The 25,589-nt window shown below is 40.4% G+C and overlaps 2 protein-coding genes across 3 annotated transcripts in view; both read right to left on the reverse strand.

Annotated features, from left to right (window-relative positions):
- The window catches only part of CYFIP1 (cytoplasmic FMR1 interacting protein 1), a 62,036-nt gene that overhangs the window by 19,376 nt on the left and 17,071 nt on the right, over nucleotides 1-25,589 (reverse strand). The window contains exons 5-18 of one of the 2 annotated variants that reach the window (XM_087726831.1): nucleotides 24,075-24,176; nucleotides 23,590-23,771; nucleotides 20,063-20,159; nucleotides 19,698-19,826; nucleotides 18,767-18,871; nucleotides 18,106-18,197; nucleotides 17,170-17,287; nucleotides 16,227-16,349; nucleotides 14,424-14,549; nucleotides 14,158-14,324; nucleotides 9,872-10,019; nucleotides 8,595-8,742; nucleotides 5,836-5,992; nucleotides 5,487-5,583 (exon numbers count right to left, since the gene is read on the reverse strand). In XM_087726831.1, coding sequence (XP_087582957.1) covers nucleotides 5,487-5,583; nucleotides 5,836-5,992; nucleotides 8,595-8,742; nucleotides 9,872-10,019; nucleotides 14,158-14,324; nucleotides 14,424-14,549; nucleotides 16,227-16,349; nucleotides 17,170-17,287; nucleotides 18,106-18,197; nucleotides 18,767-18,871; nucleotides 19,698-19,826; nucleotides 20,063-20,159; nucleotides 23,590-23,771; nucleotides 24,075-24,176 — 1,791 coding nt within the window. Of the gene's footprint in view, nucleotides 1-5,486; nucleotides 5,584-5,835; nucleotides 5,993-8,219; nucleotides 8,374-8,594; nucleotides 8,743-9,871; nucleotides 10,020-14,157; nucleotides 14,325-14,423; nucleotides 14,550-16,226; nucleotides 16,350-17,169; nucleotides 17,288-18,105; nucleotides 18,198-18,766; nucleotides 18,872-19,697; nucleotides 19,827-20,062; nucleotides 20,160-23,589; nucleotides 23,772-24,074; nucleotides 24,177-25,589 lie in introns of both variants that reach the window. The other variant, XM_087726830.1, reaches the window with a different exon arrangement.
- Nucleotides 397-4,899, reverse strand: LOC148043302 (uncharacterized). The gene has a single exon (XM_087726833.1). The coding sequence runs from the start codon at nucleotides 3,846-3,848 to the stop codon at nucleotides 2,106-2,108; it is 1,743 nt and encodes a 580-aa protein (XP_087582959.1). The 5' UTR covers nucleotides 3,849-4,899; the 3' UTR covers nucleotides 397-2,105.

Raw genomic sequence — 25,589 nt, forward strand, 5'->3', positions numbered from 1 at the left:
GGCTAACTGCAACAACTGGGGGTTCGGATGTATGAGAGCCCCCTGGTAGAGCTGGATTTGTTCGTCCGGAATTCTCCACGGGCGTGAGATCGACAGGTACACCAGGTCGGCATACCAGGGACGTCGGGACCACATCGGAGCCACCAAGAGGACCTCCGCCTGCTCCGTCAATATCTTCTGTATAACCGCCGGTATTACTGGCAGTGGCGGGAAGGCGTAGAGAATAGCAGTTAGCAGTTAGACTTATATACCGCTTCATAGGGCTTTCAGCCCTCTCTAAGCGGTTTACAGAGTCAGCATATTGCCCCCAACAACAATCCGGGTCCTCATTTTACCCACCTCGGAAGGATGGAAGGCTGAGTCAACCCTGAGCCAGTGAGATTTGAACCGCCGAACTGCCGAACTAGCAGTCAGCTGAGATGGCCTGCAGTACTGCACTCTACCCACTGCGCCACCTTGGCTCTAGAAGGCCAGCTGGCCACGGGCTGGCCACGGGCTGCGCAGGGCATCCACCCTCTCCACCCCGGGAGTCGCATATCTGGAGTACAAGCGAGGCAGCTGTGCGTTGTGAGGTTGTACGAACAAGTCCACTACTGGATTGCCGAACCAGCAAGAGAGCTGTTGGAAGAGATCGGGATGGAGTTGCCACTCCGCATGATCCACTGTGGCTCTGCTCAACCAATCTGCCTGGATGTTGGAGTCACCCGAGATGTGCTCCGCCCAGAGCGACAACAGTCTGGACTCCGCCCAATGATGCAACATCTCCGCCTCCAGCATGAGAGCCCTGGAGTGCGTGCCCCCTTGGCGGTTGACATGCGCTTTGGCGGCCACATTGTCCGTTAGGATCAGCATGTGGTTGTGACTCACAATGTCCTGGAACTCCCGCAGGGACAGACGGATGGCCCAGAGCTCTAGCCAGTTGATGCTGTTGTTCAGCTCTCGACTCGACCAACAGCCTTGTGCCACCCGGTTCAAGGCATGGCCGCCCCATCCGAAGAGACTGGCATCTGTCGTAACCTGGATACGATCCGGCTCCTTGAATGGGCAGCCCTTGAAAAGCTTGGAGGATGTCCATCACCGAAGGGATCTGAGAGGCTTGGACGGCAGTCGAACTTTGAGCTGTGAATGACTGTTGTGAGACCTTTGATAAGGGAGCAGGAACCACTGCAGAGGCCGTGCGTGAAATCTGGCCCAGGGAACGATGTCGATGCATGAAATCATCTTCCCTAACAGCTGGGAGAGCAGGGCCAGGGGCACAAGCCGCTGAGCTGACACCTGGGCCACCAGTCGTTGAATGCTCTGACGTCTCTCCAGGGACAGGAAGACTTGATTACGGTCCCTAAGTGAAGCAGCGATGTAGTCGGCTGCAGATGACTCTTGGGAAGGTTCAGGACGAAACCGTGCCTCCGCAGGGAGTCCATCGTTACTTGAAGATCCCAAAGGGCCTGTTCCCGAGAGGGCAACAGGACCAAGATGTCGTCTAAGTAACAATTCACTCTCATGGGAACCGAGCGAAGCGAGGCCGCCACCACCGCCAGGAGCTTGGTGAAGGTGCATGGGGCTGAGGAGAGACCGAAGGGCAAGGCTCTGTACTGGAAATGCTGGTCTGCAAACTGGAAGCGCAGAAACCTGCGATGTGCCGGGTGAATGGGCACATGGAGGTACGCTTCCTTGACTGATGTCATCAAATCGCCCTGGCGGATGGATGCCAAGATGCTCTTTAAGGACTGCATTTTGAACCTTTGGTACTTGATGTACCAATTGAGTCTTTTCAGATCTAGAATGGCCCACCATCCCCCTGAGTTCTTGGGCACCAGAAATAATATTGAGTAAAATCCTAGGCCTTCCTGCCCTCTGGGAACCTGTTCTATGGCGTTGATGGATAAAAGATGATGTATTTCGGCTTCCATGAGGCGCTGTTTCACAGAGCATCTGGGAACAGGGCACCTGATGAATCGCCTCAGGGGATGGAGAGAAATTTCAGGGTGAGGCCCAATCTCACCACCTGAAGGGCCCAGGCGTCGGACCTGGTCTCCGCCCACTGATGAGCGAAGGCCAGTAGGCGGCCGCCCACTGGCACCTCGCCTTGGGAGTCACTGGTACCTTCAAAAGGACCAGTTACCAGATCCACGAAAGGACCGCCTATTATGGGATTGCGCCTGATGCTGTTGGCGCCCCCTATCCCTGGACCCCGCACGGTCCTGGCCGTGATCCTGAGTCTGGTGGAACGGTCTATTGTAGTGGGGAACAAAGGGAGCCGCTGAATATCCCGAGTAGCTACCTTGAAAGGGCTGGCGTCTGCCATACGGCTGCTGCCTCCTGTTATTGCGCCCCCCAGTGGAAGGGAGAACCTTGCGTTTGTCCCTGGTCTCAATGAGTATGGGATCAAGAACGGCCCCAAACAATGCCCTGCCCTTGAAGGGTGTGGAAGCTAAGCGCCATTTAGACTTAACATCTGCCTGCCAATGGCGAAGCCACAACAGGCGCCTGGATGCTACATTGGAGACTACAGCTCGGGAAGCGAACTTGGCCGCATTAAGAGTGGCATCCGCCGAGAATTCCAGGGCAGCCATAATCTTGGTGACACCTTGGTGAAGACGCACCTCATCAGGGGCTAGTCTCTCCTTCAATTGCTTGAGCCAAAGGACTGAAGTTCTATTAAAGAACGACGCTGCTGTCGCAGCACGCAAGGCCCATGCTGCAGCCTGGTGAGTCTTACGAATGACAGTCTCGGCCTTGCGATCCTCCGCCTTCAGACCCTCAGAAATCTCAGAGGGAATGAGAGCCGGGGAGGCCAGAGCCGCTACTGGTGGATCCACAGTCGGGAACTGCAAAATACTCTCCAAATCAGGAGTGGAAGTGTACAGTTTCCTGTCCCCATTGCTTGGTGGGGTAACCGCAGTCGGTTGATCCCATTGTTTTTGAATAAGATCCATAAAGAGTTTTGGAGAAGGAATCACCTCCTGCAGTGAGACCGGCTCAGCGAAAAGGCGCTCAGTGATATCAAGGCCTACTGCAGAACCATCCTTAGAAGCCATGTCTCCCATATGGGTAGCGGCCTTAGCTTTATACAACAATGACTTGAATAACGTGGGCCGAAATAAGCTCGAGGAATTAGGCTGATCAAAGATCAAACCCTCATCATCAGAGAACTCCCTATCAATCAACTCTCCTTCCTCCACTAATGCTGAATCCTCGCTGTAAGTAGAAGGAAGAGGCGAAGAAGGCCCAGCTGCAAGATCAGGAAGATCCACCTGTGGAACCTGAAGACTGGGCCCACTAGGGGCACTGGCAGTCACAGGGGGCTGGTTTCTACGGATCAATTCAGCATCCACCCCCCTGGAAATAGCTGCAGAAATCATCTGGTAAAGATCTGGGGGAAAACCCTGATCATAGCCTTCTATAGGTCTGAGGCCTGCAGCAGTAGGAGTAAAGGTGGCGGAGGGCCCAGCGCGTGGCATCAAGTAAGCTGAGGAAGCCTGGGCCTCAGTAACAACTGGGGGAAGTTGGATCCCCAACCCCCCCACCCCAGCCTTCGAAATAACGGGCAATGGGCGATCAGGAGACCAGGCCTGGTGTCCTGCTGGTTGTGGAATAGGAGCTGGTGAAATACACTGAGAAACTAGCGTGGAAGAAGAAACTCTACCTTCCCCACAAGCCTTAGAAACATTCTTTGATTTATCTTTCTTTTTATGGCCTTTATCCGGAGCCCCGGATGCCTCCCTGGGCCTCTGGCTAGTGGTTCTAGATGCAGCCCTGCCAGGCCTCGAACTAACCCCCGCTTGGGCAGAATGCTGGGCCTCAGTAGAGGACTCTACAGTACCCCCTGAGGTGGATTGATCGGCCATTGTAACTTTAAGAAGTGAAAAGACTCAAATAATATAAAAAGGCCGCGGTTTACTGTGCAAGAACTGCAGCCTCGTGGTCAACAAAGGCAGTGGCAGTGCGATCCTCTCACCAGGGCGAACAAGCTCGAAGTGAGGGAAATGGGAGGGGCGATGACTCAGCAGCCTTCCCGGTGCGAAGAGACCAACGCCCCATCTCAAAGGCCTAGGGCGCATGCGTCGGAAACAGCCCCAAAATGGCGGCTGCAATTCAAGCGCCAATATTCAAACCGGCCGTTAGTTAGCAAGCCGTTCCGAAACTCCCCCGCAGGAAGAGATGCCGGCGGCAGCGCCGGAGCAGTCCTGTCGCTCCCAGCAGCGACGCAGACAGACAGAACGTGCCGCGGACGGCGGGCGAACGTGGCTGGTCCTCCTGGATTAACCGCGCCGTGAACGGTGGGAATTCCCGGTCCTCCGATGCGGCTGGAAAGGCTTCAGGTGCAGTAACAAGCCATCGGCTAAAAGCCTCATCGCGAAGCCCAAACGGCAAGCCCAGAAGGCAGAACGGGCGCTAAGCCCAGCACCAAGCCTCCCATCCAATGATCCAAGCTAGTTCCAAGCCCAAAGGCAGCGGCTGCAAGATCCAGCAATGCCTGCCACGAATCAAAACGGGTAGGAAAACCAGCAGACAGCGAACTGTCGCCTCTCCTTACATGCCAAATAATAAACACTCACACACATCCCCATGAAAATCCAAACAAAGGCAAACTTTATCTCAGAAGACTGGAGAGAAAATTGGTATACGTCTCGTCTGGCTGGACTGAGTTAAAAAACTGACCCTACCAGTCAGAGGAGGCATGGTCACCAATTTGCATAACTCAATCTCTAGGCTAATGGACAAAGTAAACCCATGCTTGGATTCCCCAAGCAGCACACAGGAGAATTAACCTGTATAATCTATCTTCCAACTGTAGGAAATTTTGTTCCACTTACATAATTATTAAGAAAATATCTATGATATTAAGTTTGTTTTCTGCATGTGGCTTATTAAACTATAAACATATGTTCCTGGATATTCTAAATTCAGTATTAATTCATCTGTTTATATTTATTCAACTTCATTTCATTGTACTTCTTAAAATATTTTTCAGACAAGATGACAGAGTAAACTAACTTACATTTCTGTTCTAACTGAATTATTTTTCCTACTAATCTCTACATTTTGAAAAAAATTATTTTCCCTCTGCCAATGTATTAATCACTGATAAGGCTTAGTGGTTCAGTTTACATATCTTGTTAGGCTGCAAAGAGATTGCCTGGTTTTGCCTTATCATGTTTTGAGAACATACTATACCTAATTGTGACTTATTCAATATATCATGATTAAACAAGACATGCCCTAGCAAGATATGCAAACACACACTCTGTATGATTGTGCACTTACTGATAATTTTTGGAAATTACTTATTACTTTGGCCCATTATTCCTCAGTAAAAATGAAATATTTTTCTGGGCTGTTCCTCTATTTTATTTGAGCTGCAGATTTGAAAATCCTATCCTTGCAAGTCCTATACTTTTCAACACCATTCATACAACTTCTTTTAACTTAACCTGTTTAAGTATTTATCCTCTATATAAATTATTTGTTGTCTTATGACTTACCTCTGCCTCAATTTCATCATAGAGAAATTGTTTCTTGAATTTGGTGAGTGCATAATGAGCACTGTCATTATACAGGTCCAAAGAATATAGAACATATCTAAACAAGAGATGAAAACACAGAGTCAGTGATGTGTAAAATATTCCTACGGCTTGTCTTAATATACCAAGCTGCTGTTCAAGGCAAAACTGCTAAAACTTTAATAAGAAAAGTACAGAATTTACCTGCCCAATACTTTGTGTGCAACTTTGTATTCAAATAATTTTAAATATTCTTATCTCATTTCGACTAAAATTTAGTGATTACAAGTCAATTACAAAACAAGAAGAGAAAGAACTTTATTAGCCTTACTCCATCATTGATGCTTCCTTGGTCTCCAATATGTGGTCAGTTAGAATCCAAGGCATAGACATCTCAATGGGGAACTGGATTCTTCTGCCCATTGTGAGCTCCAGAAAGAATTCCCTGAACCATAGCTGGGACAAATCACAGCACTGCTGGAGGGTTTCTTATTGAAAAGGAAATTATATCAAATTAATTTTGATTGAAACCAGGGAGAACAGCTACTTTAATAGTGCAGTGTTATAGAAGCACAACCGCGGAAGAGACACTGCAATGGCATGTGAAGAAACTGAAAGTAGCATTTGGATGGAGTGCCTAAAGAGTTATTGTAAGCTGCTGCTGCTGCTGCTGCTGCTGAGACAAATAGACACCAAAAATACAAATGGGTTTCTTACTGAAAACTTTGGCAGAGGAAGTATCGTCAGTTTTGTAGTACAGATGTTCTAAACCATTCTCCCAATTTGTGCTAAATATTGAGAACATCACATTTTCAGCTCTTGCAAAGGAAAATGGAAATTTCTTGCAACAGCCATCATTATTATTTATTTTACCTGATTAGATTATTTGCCTTACCGCATTTATTTTTCTGCTACAATATGCACTGATCAGATGGATACTTAATGAAAAATATTTGTGTATAGGAGTAAGTAGAAGGAATAGTTAAGAACAAGTAGATTGTTTTCAAAACACAAGATTCCTTCTGGACTGCCATAATAGAAGCGTTTTCAGTAAGTTAGAACACTGATTCCCAAAAATTTTATTAAGAGATTCTTAAGAGTATTTCCTGGTCTCTAATATAGAGTAGAATTTTAAAGTATAAGGTAACCTTAAAAAAAAATGTAACAGAGCCCAAAAAGCCATGTGCATCTTTCAACTCTGACCAGCATTGTGTACATAGTGCTTTATAGAAAGCTTCTGTAGTACACACATACATTTCTTACAGCTGGCTAAGCAGAGATAATCTTGTTTCTTATAGCAATATCCAGCCCAAACAATAGCAATAGCAATAGCAGTAGACTTATATACCGCTTCATAGGCCTTTCAGGCCTCTCTAAGCGGTTTACAGAGAGTCAGCATATTGCCCCCAACAATCTGGGTCCTCATTTTACCCACCTCGGAAGGATGGAAGGCTGAGTCAACCCTGAGCCGGTGAGATTTGAACCGCTGACCTGCTGATCTAGCAGTAGCCTGCAGTGCTGCTTTTAACCACTGCGCCACCTTGGCTCTTGAACAAATGATGCTAATGGCAGACTCTCTCCAAAAACTCCACAGAATCTCAATTCAGTGCTTAGGAATCAGTGTACTATCCACCAGCATTGTTTCTGAAGGACATTGAAATACAAACTCTCCCCCCATTCAAAGCGAAACTATCCAACCACATTGTGGATTGAACAGACAATGCAGTATGATACACCCTAACACATGTCAATAGGTAAATCCACTTGAACAACATGCTTCCGATTAAAGCCAATAATATTGAAAATGGTAGCCAAACAAGGCAAGATACTTAACCTCTCCTTAGAAAAAAAAGGGATGAGAAACAAACTAGGCAAACATTTTTGCTATTTTCACAGGATCAACATAGGGGCTCTTATTTGGCAACTATTTATGAACAACAAAACCATTCCAACTAGAAAAATCTATCAAGTAAATCTGTTTAAGCCTAGGGTTGTATGTAATACAGGTAGTCATTGATTTACAACAGTTTGTTTAGTGATCATTCAAAGTTACAATAGCACTGAAAAATGTGAGTTATGATGTTTTTCCCAGTTATGACCTTTGCAGCATCCCATTATCATCTGATCAAAATCCAAATGTTTGGCAACTGGTTCATATTTATGACCGTTGCTATGCCCCAAGGTCGTGTGATCACCTTTTTGTGACCTCATGACAAGCTAAGTCAATGGGGAGCCAGATTCACTTTAACAACTGGGTTGTTAACTTATCAAGTGTAGTGATTCACTTAACAACTGTGGCAAGAAAGGTCATAAAATGGAGCAAAGTTCACTTAACAAACGTCTCATTTAGCAACAGAAATTTGCAGCTCAATTGTGGTCGTAAGTCGTGGAGTACCTGTATTCTCAAATGTGAAAGACTTAACAAAAGTCTTTTTGGATCAGACAGAGGGACCACATAGTATTAGGTTATGTTTGCCACCTTAAGTTATTTCTAAAAATAATAAAGGCAGGATTTAAAATAAATAAATAAATAAATAATCAATCCAGCATCCTGTTTTTCTCAACAGCAGGAAAAAAGATGCCAAGCTGCTAAGTTCTGATAGAATATTTTAAATAAGAGTAAAGTTAAATAAATCGGAAACATTTTCCCAGGATGTGTTAGAAGTATTAGGACATGCTGAAGCTGAACATTGATCATCTACGTATGTATCTTACCACTGAAATTTATCAAGTGAGTGTAGAAGAAAGACTCTCGATGGAATTTTTCAATGTCCAATATGGTGGGCCCCTCAAGGCTACTTCTCAAGGTTTTCTTGGAACCACTTTTGTCAGCAATGAGGGACTCTAACATGGTTCTCACCATGTAAAGCTGCATTATTAAACAGAACATTCATGTCGGAGGAAAAACATACATAGCACATTAGTCGAGCTTTACTTATCTGTCAAAAGGAAGATTACTTCAATTTGCAACCTGATAAGGAAAGTAAAAAATAATTAACCTGAAGGAAACTGAAAGGGGGAAAGCACCACAATTTGCAGTGGAACAGTTCATGGCATGACATTATTTAAAAATAATAAGTAATGCCTTACCACCAAAATTTAAAAGAGTGGGATAGATGTAGGACTGCCTCAGAAACTTGTTTATCACATGCAATAACTTTTCCATTCCCAGAGATCTGAGCTGCTTCAACAGCTCTGCATAGTTTAAGGACTCTGTCATAGAACGAACCAGGAAGAGCTAACAGAAAAGGAAAAGGCAAAAGAGGAAAAGAGAGACTCCGTTAATAAATACACATGGGTAAATAGAGAAAAGGAGAAAGCACAAAATCAGACGAATATACAGTGTATTAGTTTGTTAAAACATGAATAGCAAGACAATGAAGAATACAGAACCCTTTGACCAACAAGTAAGAAGTTTTATTTATTCAGCCTACACATTTCATTATAGCACATAAAAAGATCTTAAGTTTGTTAAGGAAGCTTAACAATCAAATTCAAAGATCATTCATTTTCCTATGACAAAGATTTCTTGTTCCAACACAGCATGCCAAAGAACTGAGGATGATGCAACTAACACGAAAACTGCAAGCAATATTATTTCACAACTGATTGATTGGAATCATTTTTATTTGTCTAAATAAATAAATAGGTAGTTAGATAGATAGAGAACTGTGAAAGAAAAGTAAAAGGCACTAAAGAAAGTTCAAGAAAAGAAAGCTGATGACAGGTAACCTGTCCTGGTAAATTCTATTGAGGGTGCCACAAACATCAGTGGAACTGGACATGTAGCATACTCAAGAGCAAGTTCCCAAGCAAGAACATTTTTAGTCCATACACAATGGCTATGGAATTCAGCATAGCCTTGTATGAGTTTGACATGAGCTTAATGCATATTAATCAAAAGACTATAATTATTTGGTACTTTTTTCCCTTGTGTTCTAAGCCAGATAAGTTAGAGCTTTAAAAGTTTAACTTTACAGGTTATATTCAAAGGTTTAAGTGGAGAAAAACATATTCCTCTCCTTCACCTCAATATAGCAACCAATTGAAAACCCCACCAAACAGTTAAAATTTAAGTGGAAAATAGGCCATGATGTTTTTCAGGAGCAAAATCTTGAGCATATCAAAAATCTAAATCCCAATAATTTGTAGTCATCTTTAGAGCTATGACAAACTTTGTATTTAAACAAAGGATTACTTGCATTGAATAAAACAGCAGCAGAAAAAACATAATCAGCAAAGAAAATTATAAAATAGAATCCCTGATAAAATCGCCTAAAATTGATGACATTTTAAATACATTTATTTCACAGTAATTTTTGTTGTTGGTCAGTGACACCCATGCAAGAATTAGTAGAGGGAGTTACCTGGGTACTGGAGGGACCTACAGCACGCCTTGGAACTTTAACATCAAAGCCACTTTTGGGATCTTTCTCTCCCCTTAGTGCAGGGTCATTAAATGGTTCGCGCCCACCTTCCCAGTCACACACAGTCTTTCTGATAGCCTGTAGAATACTAACCATAATTCAAGAGGGTTTGTGAGCATCAGCTAGTCCTTAAGAATCACAAGGAACTAGATATATGCTTATTATTAGTTATTATACACGAATAATTGTGATATTAAAATATATTAGCAATTGATAATGCTATCATTTTATAAATCAGTCTGGAAGCATGCAAATTTTAAACCTTGAGAAAAAAATTCTTGCCACAATAAACACAAAAACAACTAAAGCCTCCCTCACGTGTAATATATGTGATGTTGGTAGGTGAGGACCAATCCCTGATATCTGCAACCAACAATACATTTAGAACTTCAAATTATGTTGATTCCACGTAGTGTGAAAGTATATGAAATGTGATTTCATGTACTAAAGAAAGAAGTTTATTTATATAAATTAGGGATGGGCAAAACATCTGACCACATAATAGGCAGTTCTGAGATCTAGGCATAGACAAAAAATTGTTTGATTGTGGGCCTAGATCATAATTTTAGGATGTTTAGGCTGTCATTATCTAAGGGACTGCCGCTTTGATCAATTTTTAAAGACCTATTACTTACTCTCAAGAAATCATAACAATTAAAGGCAAGTAGGATAAATTTATTTTCAGTGTTCTTTCCAAAGATGTATTTTACCAAAAGCTAGTGTTATGTAAACGTAACTTTCTATTTCTTCTCTTTCAATTTCTGATAAATGCCTATTTTGGATTACAGGTAGTCCTTGACTTACAACAGTTCATTTAGTGACCTCTCAAAGTTACAATGGCATTGAAAAATGTTATTTATGATTGTTTTTCAGTTACAACCTTTGCAGCATCCCCATGATCATGTGATAAAAATTCAGATGCTTGGCGACTGGTTCATATTTATGACCTTTGCTGTGTCCCAAGGTCATGTGATCACATTTTGTAACCTTCTGACAAGCCTTCTGTCAATGGGGAAGCCAGATTCACTTAACAACTGGGCTACTAACTTATCAAATGAAGTGGTTCATTTAAAATTGTGGCAATAAAGATTGTAAAATGGGGCAAAATTCACTTAACAAATGTCTCACTTAACAACATAAATTTTGGGCTGATTGTGGTCATAAGTCAAGGACTACACATATTGGCATCCAATATTGCCAACTGGTCCTGTCAATTGCAAAAGGCCACACTGTTTACATTCATACACATACTACACAAAAACATTACAACATTCTAGGTTCTTGGGAAGATCTCAATGTGTATGAAACCAACACCAGCTGAAGAACTGGAAACTATGATTTCACATTGTTGTATAGATAATAATAATAATAATAATAATGATGATGATGATGATGATGATGATGATGATGATGATGATGTTCAAGATAAATGCTTGAAAAAAATATATAATTTAGATTTAGATTTAAAGTTTATTTATATGCCGCCCTTTTCCCTGGGGGGACTCAGGGCGGCTTACAACTTAAAAAGGGGGGGGGGGAGACAAACTTTTAACATATAAGACAAATACATAATTAAAACACAACATTCATACTATTCGGGCAGGTTGTAGTCTTAACCCCAGGCCTGACGGGATAGCCAAGTTCTGAGGCCTGTGCGGAAGGTCTGGAGGGTGGTGAGGGTACGAATTTCCACGGGGAGATCGTTCCACAGGGTCAGAGCTGCCACCGAGAAGGCTCTCCTCCGCGTAGTTGCCAGGCGACATTGACCGGCAGATGGGACTCGGAGGAGGCCTAACCGGTGAGATCTAATAGGTCGTGTGGAGGTAATTGGCAGTAGGCGGTCTCTCAAGTATCCAGATCCACTACCATGGAGGGCTTTATGGGTGGCAAGTAGCACCTTGAAGCGCACTCGGAGATCGACAGGTAGCCAGTGCAGCTCGCGGAGGATAGGTGTTATGTGGGTGAAACGAGGTGCACCCACAATCGCTCGCGTGGCCGCATTCTGGACTAGCTGAAGTCGCCGAATACTCTTCAAGGGCAGCCCCATGTAGAGCACATTGCAGTATTCCAGCCTAGAGGTCACAAGGGCACGAGTGACTGTTGTGAGAGCCTCCCGGTTCAGGTAGGGGCGCAACTGGTGGACCAGGCGAACCTGGGCAAATGCCCCCCTGGTCACAGCTGACAAGTGATGTTCGAAAGTCAGCTGTGGGTCCAGGAGGACTCCCAAGTTGCGGGCCCTGTCTGAGGGGCGTAGTGTTTGACCCCCCAGCCTGAGAGATGGAATACTAGCCAAATTGGTGGGAGGGAAACACAACAGCCACTCGGTCTTATCTGGGTTGAGCACGAGTTTGTTAGCCCTCATCCAGTCACTAACAGCTTCAAGTCCCTGGTTCATCACTTCCACCGCTTCATTGAGTTGGCACGGGGCGGACAGATACAACTGGGTATCGTCCGCATACTGGTGGTATTTTATCCCGTGCCGCCGAATGATCTCGCCCAGCGGTTTCATGTAGATGTTGAAAAGTAGGGGGGACAGGACCGAACCCTGCGGCACCCCATATGTTAGGGGCCTAGGGGTCGATCTCTGCCCTCCAACTAACACCGACTGCGACCTGTCCGAGAGGTAAGAGGAGAACCACCGCAAAACAGTGCCTCCCACCCCCACCTCCCGCAGTCGTCGCAGAAGGATACCATGGTCGATGGTATCGAAAGCCACTGAGAGGTCAAGGAGAACCAGGATGGAGGTGTAGCCTCCGTCCCTGGTTCTCCAGAGGTCATCGGTCAATGCGACCAAAGCGGTTTCTGTGCTGTAGCCAGGCCTGAAGCCAGACTGGAATGGGTCAAGATAGCTAGCTTCCTCCAAGGACCGCTGGAGCTGAAAGGCCACCACCTTCTCAACAACCTTCCCCACAAAGGGGAGGTTGGAGACTGGACGATAATTGTTAAGAACGGCTGGATCCAAAGATGGTTTCTTCAGGAGGGGTCTCACCACCGCCGCTTTAAGTGCGGGGGGAAAGACCCCCTCCCGAAGGGAGGCAGTAACAACTGCCTGGATCCAGCCCCGTGTCACCTCCCTGCTGTTAGCAACCAGCCAGGAGGGGCACGGGTCCAGTACACATGTGGAGGCACTCACAGCTCTCATGGCCTTGTCCACGTCCCCAGGGGCAACATCCTGAAACTCAACCCAGGGGTGGTCTACCAGATTATCCCCTTGTGCCTCGGCTGGATCTGCAGAATCGGAGTCCAACTCCGACCGAAACCGAGCAACTTTGTCCGCTAAGAAATGGACGTAGTCCTCAGCCCTACCCTGCAGGGGATCCTCTGTAACCCTCCTATTTAGGAGGGAACGGGTTATCCTAAACAGCGCGGCTGGGCGCGACTCAGCGGAGGCGATCAAGGTGGCAATATAAGCTCTTTTTGCCGTCCTAATTGCCCTGATGTATTCCTTGATGCACGATGTTAGAAGTGCTCGGCTCGATTCGGATTTGTTGGACCTCCATAGGTGCTCTAGGCGTCTCTTCCGGCACTTCCTCTCCCGGAGTTCCTCGGTAAACCAGGGAGGCCTCCTGGATCCACTGCCTCGGAGCGGCCGTAGTGGCGCAATCCGGTCAAGAGACTCCGACGCTGCCGAGTTCCAGGCAGCAACCAGGGTTTCCACCGGACTGTGGGCGAGAGTATCAGGAATAACCCCAAGCTCCGTCTGGAACCTCAAGGGGTCCATAAGTCGCCTGGGGCGGAACCACCTGGTCGGTTCCTCCTCCCTACAGTGGAGGTTTGGTCTCTGAAAGTCAAGCCTCAGTAGGCAGTGGTCTGACCACGACAGGGGTATGATCTCACTACCCCTCAGACCAAGATCACAAGTCCACTGCTCCGAGAGGAATACGAGGTCGACCGTGTGACCCGCTGAGTGGGTTGGGCCCCGAATTACCTGGGTCAAGCCCATGGCTGTCATGGAAGCCATGAACTCCTGCGCTCCACCAGAGTGTTCACCGAGCAAAGGCAAATTGAAATCCCCCAGAACCATAAGCCTGGGGAACTCAACTGCCAGCTCGGCTACCGACTCGAGGAGCGAGGGGAGGGCTGCTGCAACGCTGTTGGGAGGCAGGTACGTTAACAGCAGACCCACTTGACCCTTGAGGTCCAACTTCACCAGCAGGGACTCACACCCGAGAAGCTCCGGAGCAGGGATCCTACGAGGTACTGGTATGAATAATGTCAGTCACTACCTTTGGATGACGTTCTTCTTCTTTTTGATGGCTTGTCTTAATGGTTCTCTAAGTGTGATTTGGGCAAAGTCTTGGAGAGCAGCATAGATTGTATGACGAATGGCATGATTGAAGACACTTTCCATTCTCCCCATCAACACCTGTAATCCTTTAATCATTGCAATGACCTGCATGGGGGAGAAGAGGGAATGTTAGTTTTGTCTAATGAGGCAGATTTATAGGAGGGCAAGCTAGAAATTTTGCAGAACTCATCTGCATTCTCTTACCTCTACAAGAGCAAATTTTTCTTCACTTGTATAATTATAGCGAGTTGCTCTTTCATACTCCTCAGCATTGTCAGGGCAATCTTTGTTAGAATATTTGTCAGTCGGGTGTACTAACTTCCATGAATACTGAAATCAACAAAGAAAATGAGAATGACACAGAACTGAGCAAAATAAAACAAAACTTTCCATTCACTACTGAATATATAGAGACTTGTACCTCTTAATTAGCAGCTGACATGGGATGCATTCCACATATTCTACTTAAAAGAATAACCCTTCTATATATGCACTGCTACATTTATCCAGGCTCCACTGAATTGGCTTGATATAGGGTATCTTTCAGTCTAGAAGAAGTATCCATCTCAATCTAGGCAACTAATTGCCACATAAGACTAGTTGCAAGTATTTAAATCCAAACTGATACTTTAAAATGTAGCACAGCATACTAGAATCAAATATAATGCAGCAAAATAATATTAATATTTCTGTCATGGTACATTTCAAAAGGCAGTTATTAATTTGCTCATATATATTAAGTACCAATGATATAAAATCACTCAAAATAACACCTATCATTAAGAAAAGAAACTCCTATAATTTGTTGTGAATTATAAGTGAAGTTATACTGATGGATATCACAGTTTAATACCCTTTCCCAGAGTTAAGACATGAAGTTCTATGTGAACTTCTTTTGTCCTGATCTCTTGTTCTGTTTGAGAAATCCCAACTTTGCAAGACCATCAGAGTAACTTCTGTTAACAGATATATTATAAGCAACATTATTCATGGATGTCCTCCAGAAATTTATAAAAATATCCTATGTTATAAATAAAAGGCTATACATTAAATGAAGTGCCCATATCACACATATGGTGGACAATGTTTTGAGATAGGTGCTTTAGTCTCAATTTAAAAAAAACTGAAAATAGGGAGGGGGGCTACAAGGGCATGGCTGGTGTCAAAGTGAGTACCTAATGTAACCAGTCACAAATTTGTTGTCTGTATCTAAATTATTATGAATGGGAAAGGGTTATTTTACACAAAATAGTTATCAGAAGCCTAACACATCTATTTTACATTGTACCAGAAATTAAACACTGAAAAAGCAGTTATCCTACAAAGAAATCCACCATTTTGCCATGGGCTGCACCATCGGCTGCCAAAGCAGACTGACTTTTTTGGTATCCTGCAGATGTCCTATGCTGACACAGAAGGTGTGCCTCTGAAATACTGCTTTTGAGATGGGACCATATCATAGTACAAAACTATTTACACGTGTATTCAAAGGTCTACAATAACAATGAAGGTGATTGGTCAAATATGTGGGCCGGGCCTGACCTGGCAATTTCCGAGATTATTCTATTGTATAGGCCCTCTGCTAGAAGGAATAACTAACAATTATTCCTTCTAGCAAAGGGCCCATACAACAGAATAACCTTGCAGATTTCCAGGCCAGGTCCATATTTGTCATCAGTTGTGTTGTGGATGGGCACAACACAACTACTACTTGTGCTATGTTGTCATGTGATTGTGATAAAGAGAAACTTGGGTCCCTCAAACCATGTTGAGTTAACTGGTGAAAAAATTGCTTCACAATTCAACAAATGTGATATTTGGCCACAATAACTATGATAACTTTATATCTGCTGAAGATATGACTATCCATGTTGTGATTATTAATTCACGTATGTTGGACTGGAAATAACCAATAAGATTTTATTACTAAAATGCAACCTAAGATTACAATTATATATTTTTTCTCAATTTCTCCTTTAAAACTTCCTATCCATTTTTTCCACATACCACTTCCATAACATGTGCACTCCACTGTGATAGAAGTTGGAGACCCTGAAGAGAAAGATCAAAAAGTTTCCGATACTCAGCATCTGTTTTCTGAGCTTCTTGACGTCCTGATCCAGTAACCACCTACAAAGGATGTATGACAAATGATTTTATATAAAATGAAAGCCAGGTTTAAATGCAAAGAACCAACAAATACAAAGAATCATTTTTATTAAAATTAAGTGAGAATTTGTGATGGTCCAATATTAACTCTATTCATTTGATACCCTCAAAATATGTGGCTTTACAAAAGTAATGCCCACCATCTAAAAGATCTGGTCTAGTTAGATAAGCAATTTGAAAATTAAGTGAATCTGTTCCATAGCAGTCTATATTCTTACAAGGTATCTTCATGTAAAGAGCATGAATATCAACATGGTGCAGGAGAATATGTTAATTTATAAATAGAATGCATTTATATCATTAACTTCTTCATACAAGGCTATTTGATCTAGTATCCTTATGGCTTGGTGCAAGGGTGGGGTAGAATAGGAAGTATAGTTAGAAACCAGGTTCAAAAATCTTTTACTGATGGTTTCAGTTACATTTCAACACCCAAGGGAAATGCTCAAAAACATTTGGGAACGGAATCCAACAATCCTCAAAACTCTTATCAATTGACATTATGTTGTTTATGCAATTAACAAATCTCTGCCTAGATTTTAAGAAAAAGCCATCTTCAAAAAGAATTTGTTATAAAACAGGAATTCAGAAATCTGAATTCATAAGCAGAACTGTACTTCATACCCAGAGTAAATCTTCTATTGACATAGAATAGGAATAAGTTTAAATGGTCTGTAAAAGGAAGTTACATACTAGAGTCTCTTGAGTGAAGCATGCAAAATAATTGGTCATAATGTAAAATTACCTCTGCTTAAAATGTACTCCCCACTAATCCACATACCTCATTATTGCTGTAACGAGCCAGTTCTGAAATAAAACGCATGTGATCATCTCTTATCTGGATCATTTGCTCACAGATGTTGTATTGGGGACTACTGCCAGAAGAAGTACATGTCCATCTGCAAAAGTAACACAAAATGTGAAATGATCACACTACAGAGAAGGAGGAAACTTCCAATTAATAATTATTTCAAAACATTTTGAAACTACTTTGCAGGAACTAAATGATGTACAAGTATCCCCCATTTAAATATAATTTAAAACTTAAAGTAACATAGCCAATCCTAACAATTACCAGTAATACAATTTTAAAGGCTATATGAAGAAGATGCAACTTAATCAGACTCAACGTTTTAAGAATGTACAAGAAAAGCAAGCTCCTGTAAATAGGAGCAACTTAAAACAGATCGCTCCTGAAGAACTTCATGTTCAAGCACATCTACTCCCTCAGACACATTTAAATCTTTAAAGATTAAAACCAAAACTCCAAAATGAGATCAGAAAATAGTGAAAAAGTGAAATAGTGAAAAAAGAATAAATTGGCACAGTGAATGTTATACTTTCCAAAGTTTGCTTAATATTTAGGAGAAATTAAATTCAAGTTCAAAGAGAAAAGATCAGGCCAACATAGCTTCAACCGGGTCTACCCAATACGATGAGGAAACATGTCAGCAATTTGGAGAGTGGCTTCAAGCTGGCCATGCCCACCCAGTTGGCCATGCCCCCCATTCCCCCCACCCCAGATCCACCACAGCCGATGCAGCCCTCAATGAAATTGAGTTTGACACCCCTGATCTAACGTCTTTAGTTGTTGCTATCAAGGTAGCAAACCTTACCCTATATCATGATTTTAAGTGAGAGATAATAAAGCTGATAATAATATAAAGCAATTCTACAGCATGCTTTACAAAGATAGCTGGATATTTTTTACTCTTACCTAGATTTATTCTCCTCATAATGAGCGCTAGTTTTAATGTATCTTGCCAGTTCAATCTGCATGTCACCAAACAGTGGAACTACTTGCAGCTGCTATAAGAAATAAAATGCAAATCTTACACATATTTCACGCTCCCATATTTTTCAAATAAGCTGCTTATATACCATTAAAATGTATGCAATTATTACAAAGCAATCATAAAATCATGGATCCAAGTAAGAACGTCATTTAAAACAATGTGCAAAAAATTCAATACAATGTAATTTTGCTATAATAAATATAATAGTCTTTTCCAAAACCTCATAAATAGATTGAAGCCAGTAAACGATACCTAGTATATCAACACCATTCAACTATTTCAATTAAAACTCAGGCAAAAACATCCACAGGGCAAAATGCCTCCTAAACAGGTTCTATGCCTGAACTATTATACCTTTTAAGTATAACAGGTGGCTATATAATCAGAGCTTGGAAAGCTTTCAATGTGCAAACAACCAAGTATCTTAAAAATACTTTGCTATTTATGGCATTTTTTTCTGTACAGTACAAAATTGACTCTTATAAACCTGTTGTTTGGTTGTCAAGGATTCAGCCTGTTGCATAAGAAACAAAGATATTCATAAAAATACATTACTACTCAGATTAACAATTCTTCACCAACCTTAAAAAACTTGTCAATCTTTGTGAGATTTATCCTCTTTTTGGCATCTAATTTATAGATGTTACTGACGCTTCCATCCATCAGGTATAAACCAAAACCCATCACCTATAAAAAAAAGAACATAGGAATATTGCTTTCAGATAAGAATAAAAGCCTATTTATCTGAAGCATTTTACCTTGCTGTTCAGCCCAAAGAAGCTCTAAGAAGAGTTTACAAGAATTAGTAACAGGACAGTTGTTACATGGGAGTTTACAATCCAAGACACATGGCATAAAGTAGATCAGAAGAAAGAGAAAAAAATGATTACACCAGAAACAATAAAAGTAGGCAGCTGGATTTTTTTCATATTTAACAAAAATGCTAAAAACCAGAGATATGGTTCTCTGGTAAATTGGCACAATATGCACTGGGATCAATAAAACATGCTAACCAATGTTAAGCCTTCTATAATATGTAATTAAATACTGGGTGATATATGCTTTAGAAACTTCTGTGTTAGCTTCTTTGCACAATCTCTACTTGTTCAATTTTAAAGACGACTACCACCACTGAGAATTAAATGCACTGGTATTTTCAAAAATTATTATGTTCATTTTGCTAAACGTCAGCGCAATTAATAAATGCTGAATCAATTTGTTCCACTAACCACTGAGTCCAAAACATTTACTTCTGCAATTCGCTTACTACCTATGACCAAATTGCTTTGATGTATTCATTCCATTCTGGTCTTTTCATCTGAGGGAAGGGAAGGGAAGAAAAAGAAAGGAAAGGAAAGGAAAGGAAGAGAGATTTGTAGGAGACAATAAAAAGATATAAACATTTCAGTAGAATAATTGTTCTGATGTATTAGCATTTCAAGTGAACTCTTTGCCAGCACCTCACCCCACACCATCTCACCCTGTTTTTATAGTTTCCAGCAATATAACTTACTTTTAGAAGCATATGCTTCTCATTGGGTGTTAGGTACATTTTATTTTCATAGTAATCTATACATAGATTCACAATATCAGCTAGTAGTTCTTCATACCCAGGAATTACTTCCAGTTGTTGCTGTAAAGACTAGAATAAAGCAAAGCATGTGATTTAACATTGTCTTAAATCATACTAAAACAATGAAAAATGAATCAATGAATACCATCCAGTATTATTAAGATACCAGATTAGAAGTGCCTATACTTTTATTAATTACACAGCAAAAAATTGAATTTTGTAAATGTAATGTATTGAATAATGTAAATTCAAAGAATAGATTAATGGTTAATTTATATAATGTTAGTGTTAAATGTAAAACATACTTGTGTAATCTTGTTGTGATTGGCAAGAAACATGGAAAGATTCTGGGATTCTTGAATAGATTGAGGATCAGCCATTTTACGTAAAAACTGGGCCGCCCTTTCAAGGAAAAAAGGGAAAATTAGTTAAATCTACAAAAATAATTCTAATTATACCATTTTATGATTTCTCGGATTCTTCAGCAAATTGTTTATATCTATAAGTTAATGTTATTTCACAATCAGTTATATAAATTAAGAAACAGAGGCTATATCTTTAATAAATCAGTATAAGTATAATCTTTATTGTCACTTTACTTAAATACAACGAAATTGGTTGTAAAAAGGAAAGATCCATAGTAGCTACAGTACCTGTGACTACATAGTCTCATCTTCCTAGACTGTAATCCTGAAATTTTTCTAGGGTTTCCATTTAAATTCTATGTCCTGCCACATGCAACACTTTTTAAATCAACCAAGGCTACCATCTGCTCAGGTTCAGTGAATGAGTAATAAGAAAAAAAGCTAATCACAATGTGAAAGTAAAGCCATGGTATTACTATAGTTTATTACATTATAAAATATTACAGTTTTAATCACAGTAAAAATGTAGTATTCAATTCAGCAACCAAACCTGTTTACACATGATACACGTATGTAAGCAAAAATGCTTTTCTGTTAACTGAAAAGGTGAACCTTCTTCCTTGGTAGTTGCTAATGCTCAGAAGTAGACACTGAAAATACTTCATCTAAGAAAGTAACTGGAATTAGTAAATTAGTCCTTAACAATCATGGCTTTGTGAAAAGAAAAGAAAATATTCTAATTTTGGGTCTCTCTTCTGCTGACTAGTTAAATAAAGAATAGACTCATTGCCCAAAATCAATAGTTTTCCTTTCTCTGTTGCTTATTCTTCTTATTAAATCCCTATTTAGATATTTCATATTATTAAGCCATCTTTGGTAAGAATAAAAGTGGATTTAAAAACATATAACCAAAATAGACTGAAATGCAAGATATCACTCTTAAATTCTTGAACTGTTTTATTACAAGTAGTCCTTGACTTATGTTCATTTTGTGACCATTTGAAGTTACAAAAGCACTGAAAAAAGTGACTAATGACCGTTTTTCACACTTACAACCAATGTTCCTATGGCCACACAATCAAAATTTACATGCTTGGCAACTGACTCGTGTTTATGACTGTTGCAGTGTCCCGGGATCGTGTGGTCACCTTTTGTGACCTTTTGACAAGCAGAGTCAATGGAGAAGCCAGATTCACTTAACAACTGTGTTAAGAAATTAGCAATGGCAGCAAGTCATTTAACATCTGTGGTAACAAAGATCGTAAAATGGGGTAAAATTAATTTAACAATTGTCTCGCTTAGCAACAGAAATGTTGAGCTCAATTGTGGTCGTAAGTCAAAGACTACCTATATACCGAAGTCGTACAAGTACAGAGGAAAAGGAATAGTAAAATAGTACTTTCAACAACAGATTAAAAACTCCTATGAGATAAGCCTGATATATTTAAGACTTCAAAGACGCTACTATGACACTTAGAGGAATGGAAACTGAAACTCCCATCTAATATGTAATAAATAAGTAATATGTAATAATTATCTAATATATAATAAAAATATCAGATAATGAAGTGAAAACAGAAGTTTGTCATTTTCAGTTGCCAGCTGAAAGCTGATTTTAAAAAAGTGTCAGGTATTCTTCATTTCCCAACCCACAAAGGTTAACAGATGATCATGAATGCAAGAGCAAACAAGGGGGCAGTAGGATTCCTACAAGGAAATCCTACATATAATGTATTTGTCAAAGATAAGACAAAGAAAGGAGGAAGGAAGGAGTTAATGAGCCCATTAATAATTACCATATTTTTCAGAGTTTATGACGTACCTTTTTCCCTCAAAAAAAAAGGATGAAAATCTGGGTGCGTCTTATGCACTGACTGCAGAATTTTTTTGCCTCCTGAAACCCCTCCCTTCACCACAATGACGGTGCATAGCTTGTAGGGGGCTTTCAGAGAGCTCCTGGGGGCTGGGGAGGGCAGAAATGAGCAAAAAAGGGCCATTTTTTGCTCGTTTTTGCCCCCCAAGAAACACTCTACAAGCCTCCTAAGGGCTATTCATACCCTTTTTTTGAAAGAAAAAAAAAACGGGCCCGTTTTTGCGAAAAACAAGCCGTTTTGGGGAGGTTTGCAGAGTGCAAAAACTTTTTTTTTTTAATTTGCCTCTTCAAAACCTTGGTGCGTCTTATACTCCTAATCAACATCTGGCTCATTTCTGTCAGGCAAATTTTGGCAAACATAATCTCAGAAGGGATGGTTTTGTGCAGGTTGTAAAAACTCAGAAGCAAGTCCAAATGTATGCAATGAATATCGTGCATTTTGCTATAGCAAAATATAAGACCTTGCACATATCATACATGCCCTTCCTGTGTTGGCAAGGGGAAAAAAATCATCTTTAATGAACTGAAAACATGATGAACTGAGTGGCTGGTTTTGCTGAAGGGTACAATATTGTGGCACAAACCTTCCTACAAATCATAAGTGACAGGCTTTCTGCCATCATGACAGATTTACAGTATTCAATATTTAGTCTAAGTGAAGGGAAAATGGAAAGCAGAACATTATCTACAGGATCCAGAGGTAACAATTCATTAAAACTGTTAGAGTCATGTCTTTAACAAATGTTTAGCTTTATTAATATTTCAACTTGAACCTAATTATGAAGTTATTTTGCACAGATGAAGTATATAAAATGAAACAATCGTATCAAAGTTCTTTTCAACAAGAATAATGGCATATGACTAAAGAAAACTACTGCCACCTTGTGGTCCAACTGTTCCAGTCTACTTTTACTCTAAATAGTGTTTTTCCCCTAAAGGGAAAATCCTGCAGAGTGAGTCCATTTTAAATACATACTGTGGTTCGCTGGTATCTAGCCCCGTTTAAATTAAATAAAATATGTTGTAATGATTTGTATTGTTAGAGAGAGCAAGCATCTAAAGCAGATTTTAATCATACGTTTTAGTCAAATGAACTATTCATTCATTTATTCATTTAATTTTTTATGCCACCCATCTCCCCTATAAGATGATTCTGAGTGGCATATCCATTAGCCTGGATTGATGCCTCATGGAATATTTAATAAAAGACCTGCTACCAGTTACTGGGAAATTCTAGTTATTGATGTACTATTTAGAAAACATGTTTAGATTTCCAACATATATTCATTCTATCAATATTAGCAAAGTAGACACTGTAAAACACAGAAGAGCATTAGAAATATCTAAATGAATGAACTGGTATAGAAAACATGACAATCAGGTTCACCCAACGTGTGTTTTGCAAAGCCTTTAAGGCCTGTTTTGCTATTGAACCTGGAGCCCTGATTATATGGGTGAGTCTGTTTCTGGGTTGTATTAACTGAGAAGTTAATTGTAGGTTCTTTGCTGAGCTGCTGTTTATTTATGTTTTGTATACATTTATAATGAATTATATTCATTATTGTACTTGTTACTTTTTTAAAAAACGTCTCACCGCTTGTAGGCTGAATGGTCATTCTTCACACTGCATTTCATATTTTTCAGCTCATCTAAAACAGCAAACATGTTGATAAATTTTCCAAGAGTGATCAAATAAGCTTCAGATACAAAGTCTTTCCTCCTTTCTGCATGACACAAGCGTTTCACCTCTCCACAGAATCTTTCAATGGCATTTCTCTGTGCATAAAAATAAATCCATATTTTAAAAAACCAGCACAAAGGGCAAGCTATTTCCCTCTTAACTGCAAGTACAATATGATGCCAATAGAACCAGACTATATACACAAATTGCATTAATTGGATTTTTCTAGACACATTCAAAAACTCTTTGTGAGACTTCTTTATTTAGAACAATATAAAGCATCTATCTTCTATTCAACAGATAAGGTATGGCAGGGACAATACCATAATAGAAGCATTAAAAAAAAGGGTGGGGTGGGGTGTTGGACAGAGAGATGCTAGTAATTAACAACTATTTACCTGAAAATACATAAAATTCATCAGCTTGGTAACCTCTGGTTCAAGTACTTCCACAGTTTTTTCATAAATTTCCACTCTATTAGGCTGCTCATTACATTTTACCTGAAAAGGAAGAAAAGTTAAAGAAAAAAACATTTCCAATTTTAAATCATGTTCTGCCATATAAAATGGCTTCATTTTTAAAAACAACATTTTATACTCTTTTTTATTAGTAATAAGTTTTCACAAATATTTGATTTCATAAATATTTTACATGAGTAACGGTTTTTAAGATTGATGAATTATATAAATAAAAACCTTGGTAGGCATATTCTTTCCCTGGAATCGGAGCATATATCTTTCAGTCCCAAGGATCTTATAAACACTTAGGGACTGACTAATTCTTTCTTCTTCTTCTTCTTGTGCTATATCCGTCATCAGATGTTGGTGATCATGTTGGCGATCCTATTTTTAACAACAGCCACATGAAAAAGTGCTGTTGAGTTTTGTCCAAAGCAGTCCCTTAGATTTTGAAGCCATGATGTTCTTCTTCTGCCTGGGCCTCATTTGACTTCAATCTTTCTTGGAGGATTAAGTGAAATGTGCTGTATCTTTTGGGTGTCTCATCACATGCCCAAAATATTCTAACTTTTGCTTTTTTATGGTTTTGATGATCTCACTTGGCTTTCCCAGGTGGCTTACTTTCTGACTAATTACTTTGTTGGAAATAAGAGAAAGCAATATTGATTTCAATGAATTTATTTCTTTTCTCGAGAATGATATTTTTCTGTAACTTTTGGAACTATCAGCAAAGTAGAACACATTTCATCAAATTCAACAATGTCCAATTTATGCTTTATTTTTTAATGGAAGTTCAAGAGTTTTTCAAAAAATGTTTTAGTCATTCCTACACAATGTAGGAGCAATGTAGGAGCACACAGTTGGTCTTTTATGATTCTTATAAGAAACAGAAAATGCCATTGTCAAGATGTGATGCTGTATCTTTTTTTCCTCATTACTAGGTTATAATAATATAAAACTAGTTGGAGGGAAAGAGAAATTCACAAAGATGTCCATTTCCATAATAAAAGAGTCGTCAAATGAACTTGTCTAGGACTAGAGCAGGACTAGAGATGTTCTGCAATATCTCCCTCTTATGCCAGGATATGCATTAAAAGAAAAGTTATCCCTAGATGATGAAGAAACAAATATATTTGCAATTTTTGAACTGCAGCCAAATTTAGGAGCAGATGGGCTGCAAATAAGTGTTTAGTCTGTTGGATCAGCAAACTGAAGAAAATAAATGGTCTTCTGCTCACTGGGGCTGAAAAGGGAAGATTGAATGATCAAGAATGTATGCGCAGAAGCACAGTTTCCCAAACCATTTCTTCCCCACATATCAAAGATTCTATATTGTCAATGGAAGATTAAAAAATACGGAGAAATACTAAATTTTAAAAGAAGCCTTTGTATACTGCTGCTACTCCAGTGTTACTTCTATTTCCTGGCTAAAAGCCTGTGGATAGAAACAATATA

Source organism: Thamnophis sirtalis, unplaced genomic scaffold, assembly GCF_051295495.1.
Source record: "Thamnophis sirtalis isolate CommonGarterSnake01/CBP01778 unplaced genomic scaffold, rThaSir2_p1.2 scaffold_12, whole genome shotgun sequence".
NCBI lineage: Eukaryota > Metazoa > Chordata > Lepidosauria > Squamata > Natricidae > Thamnophis > Thamnophis sirtalis.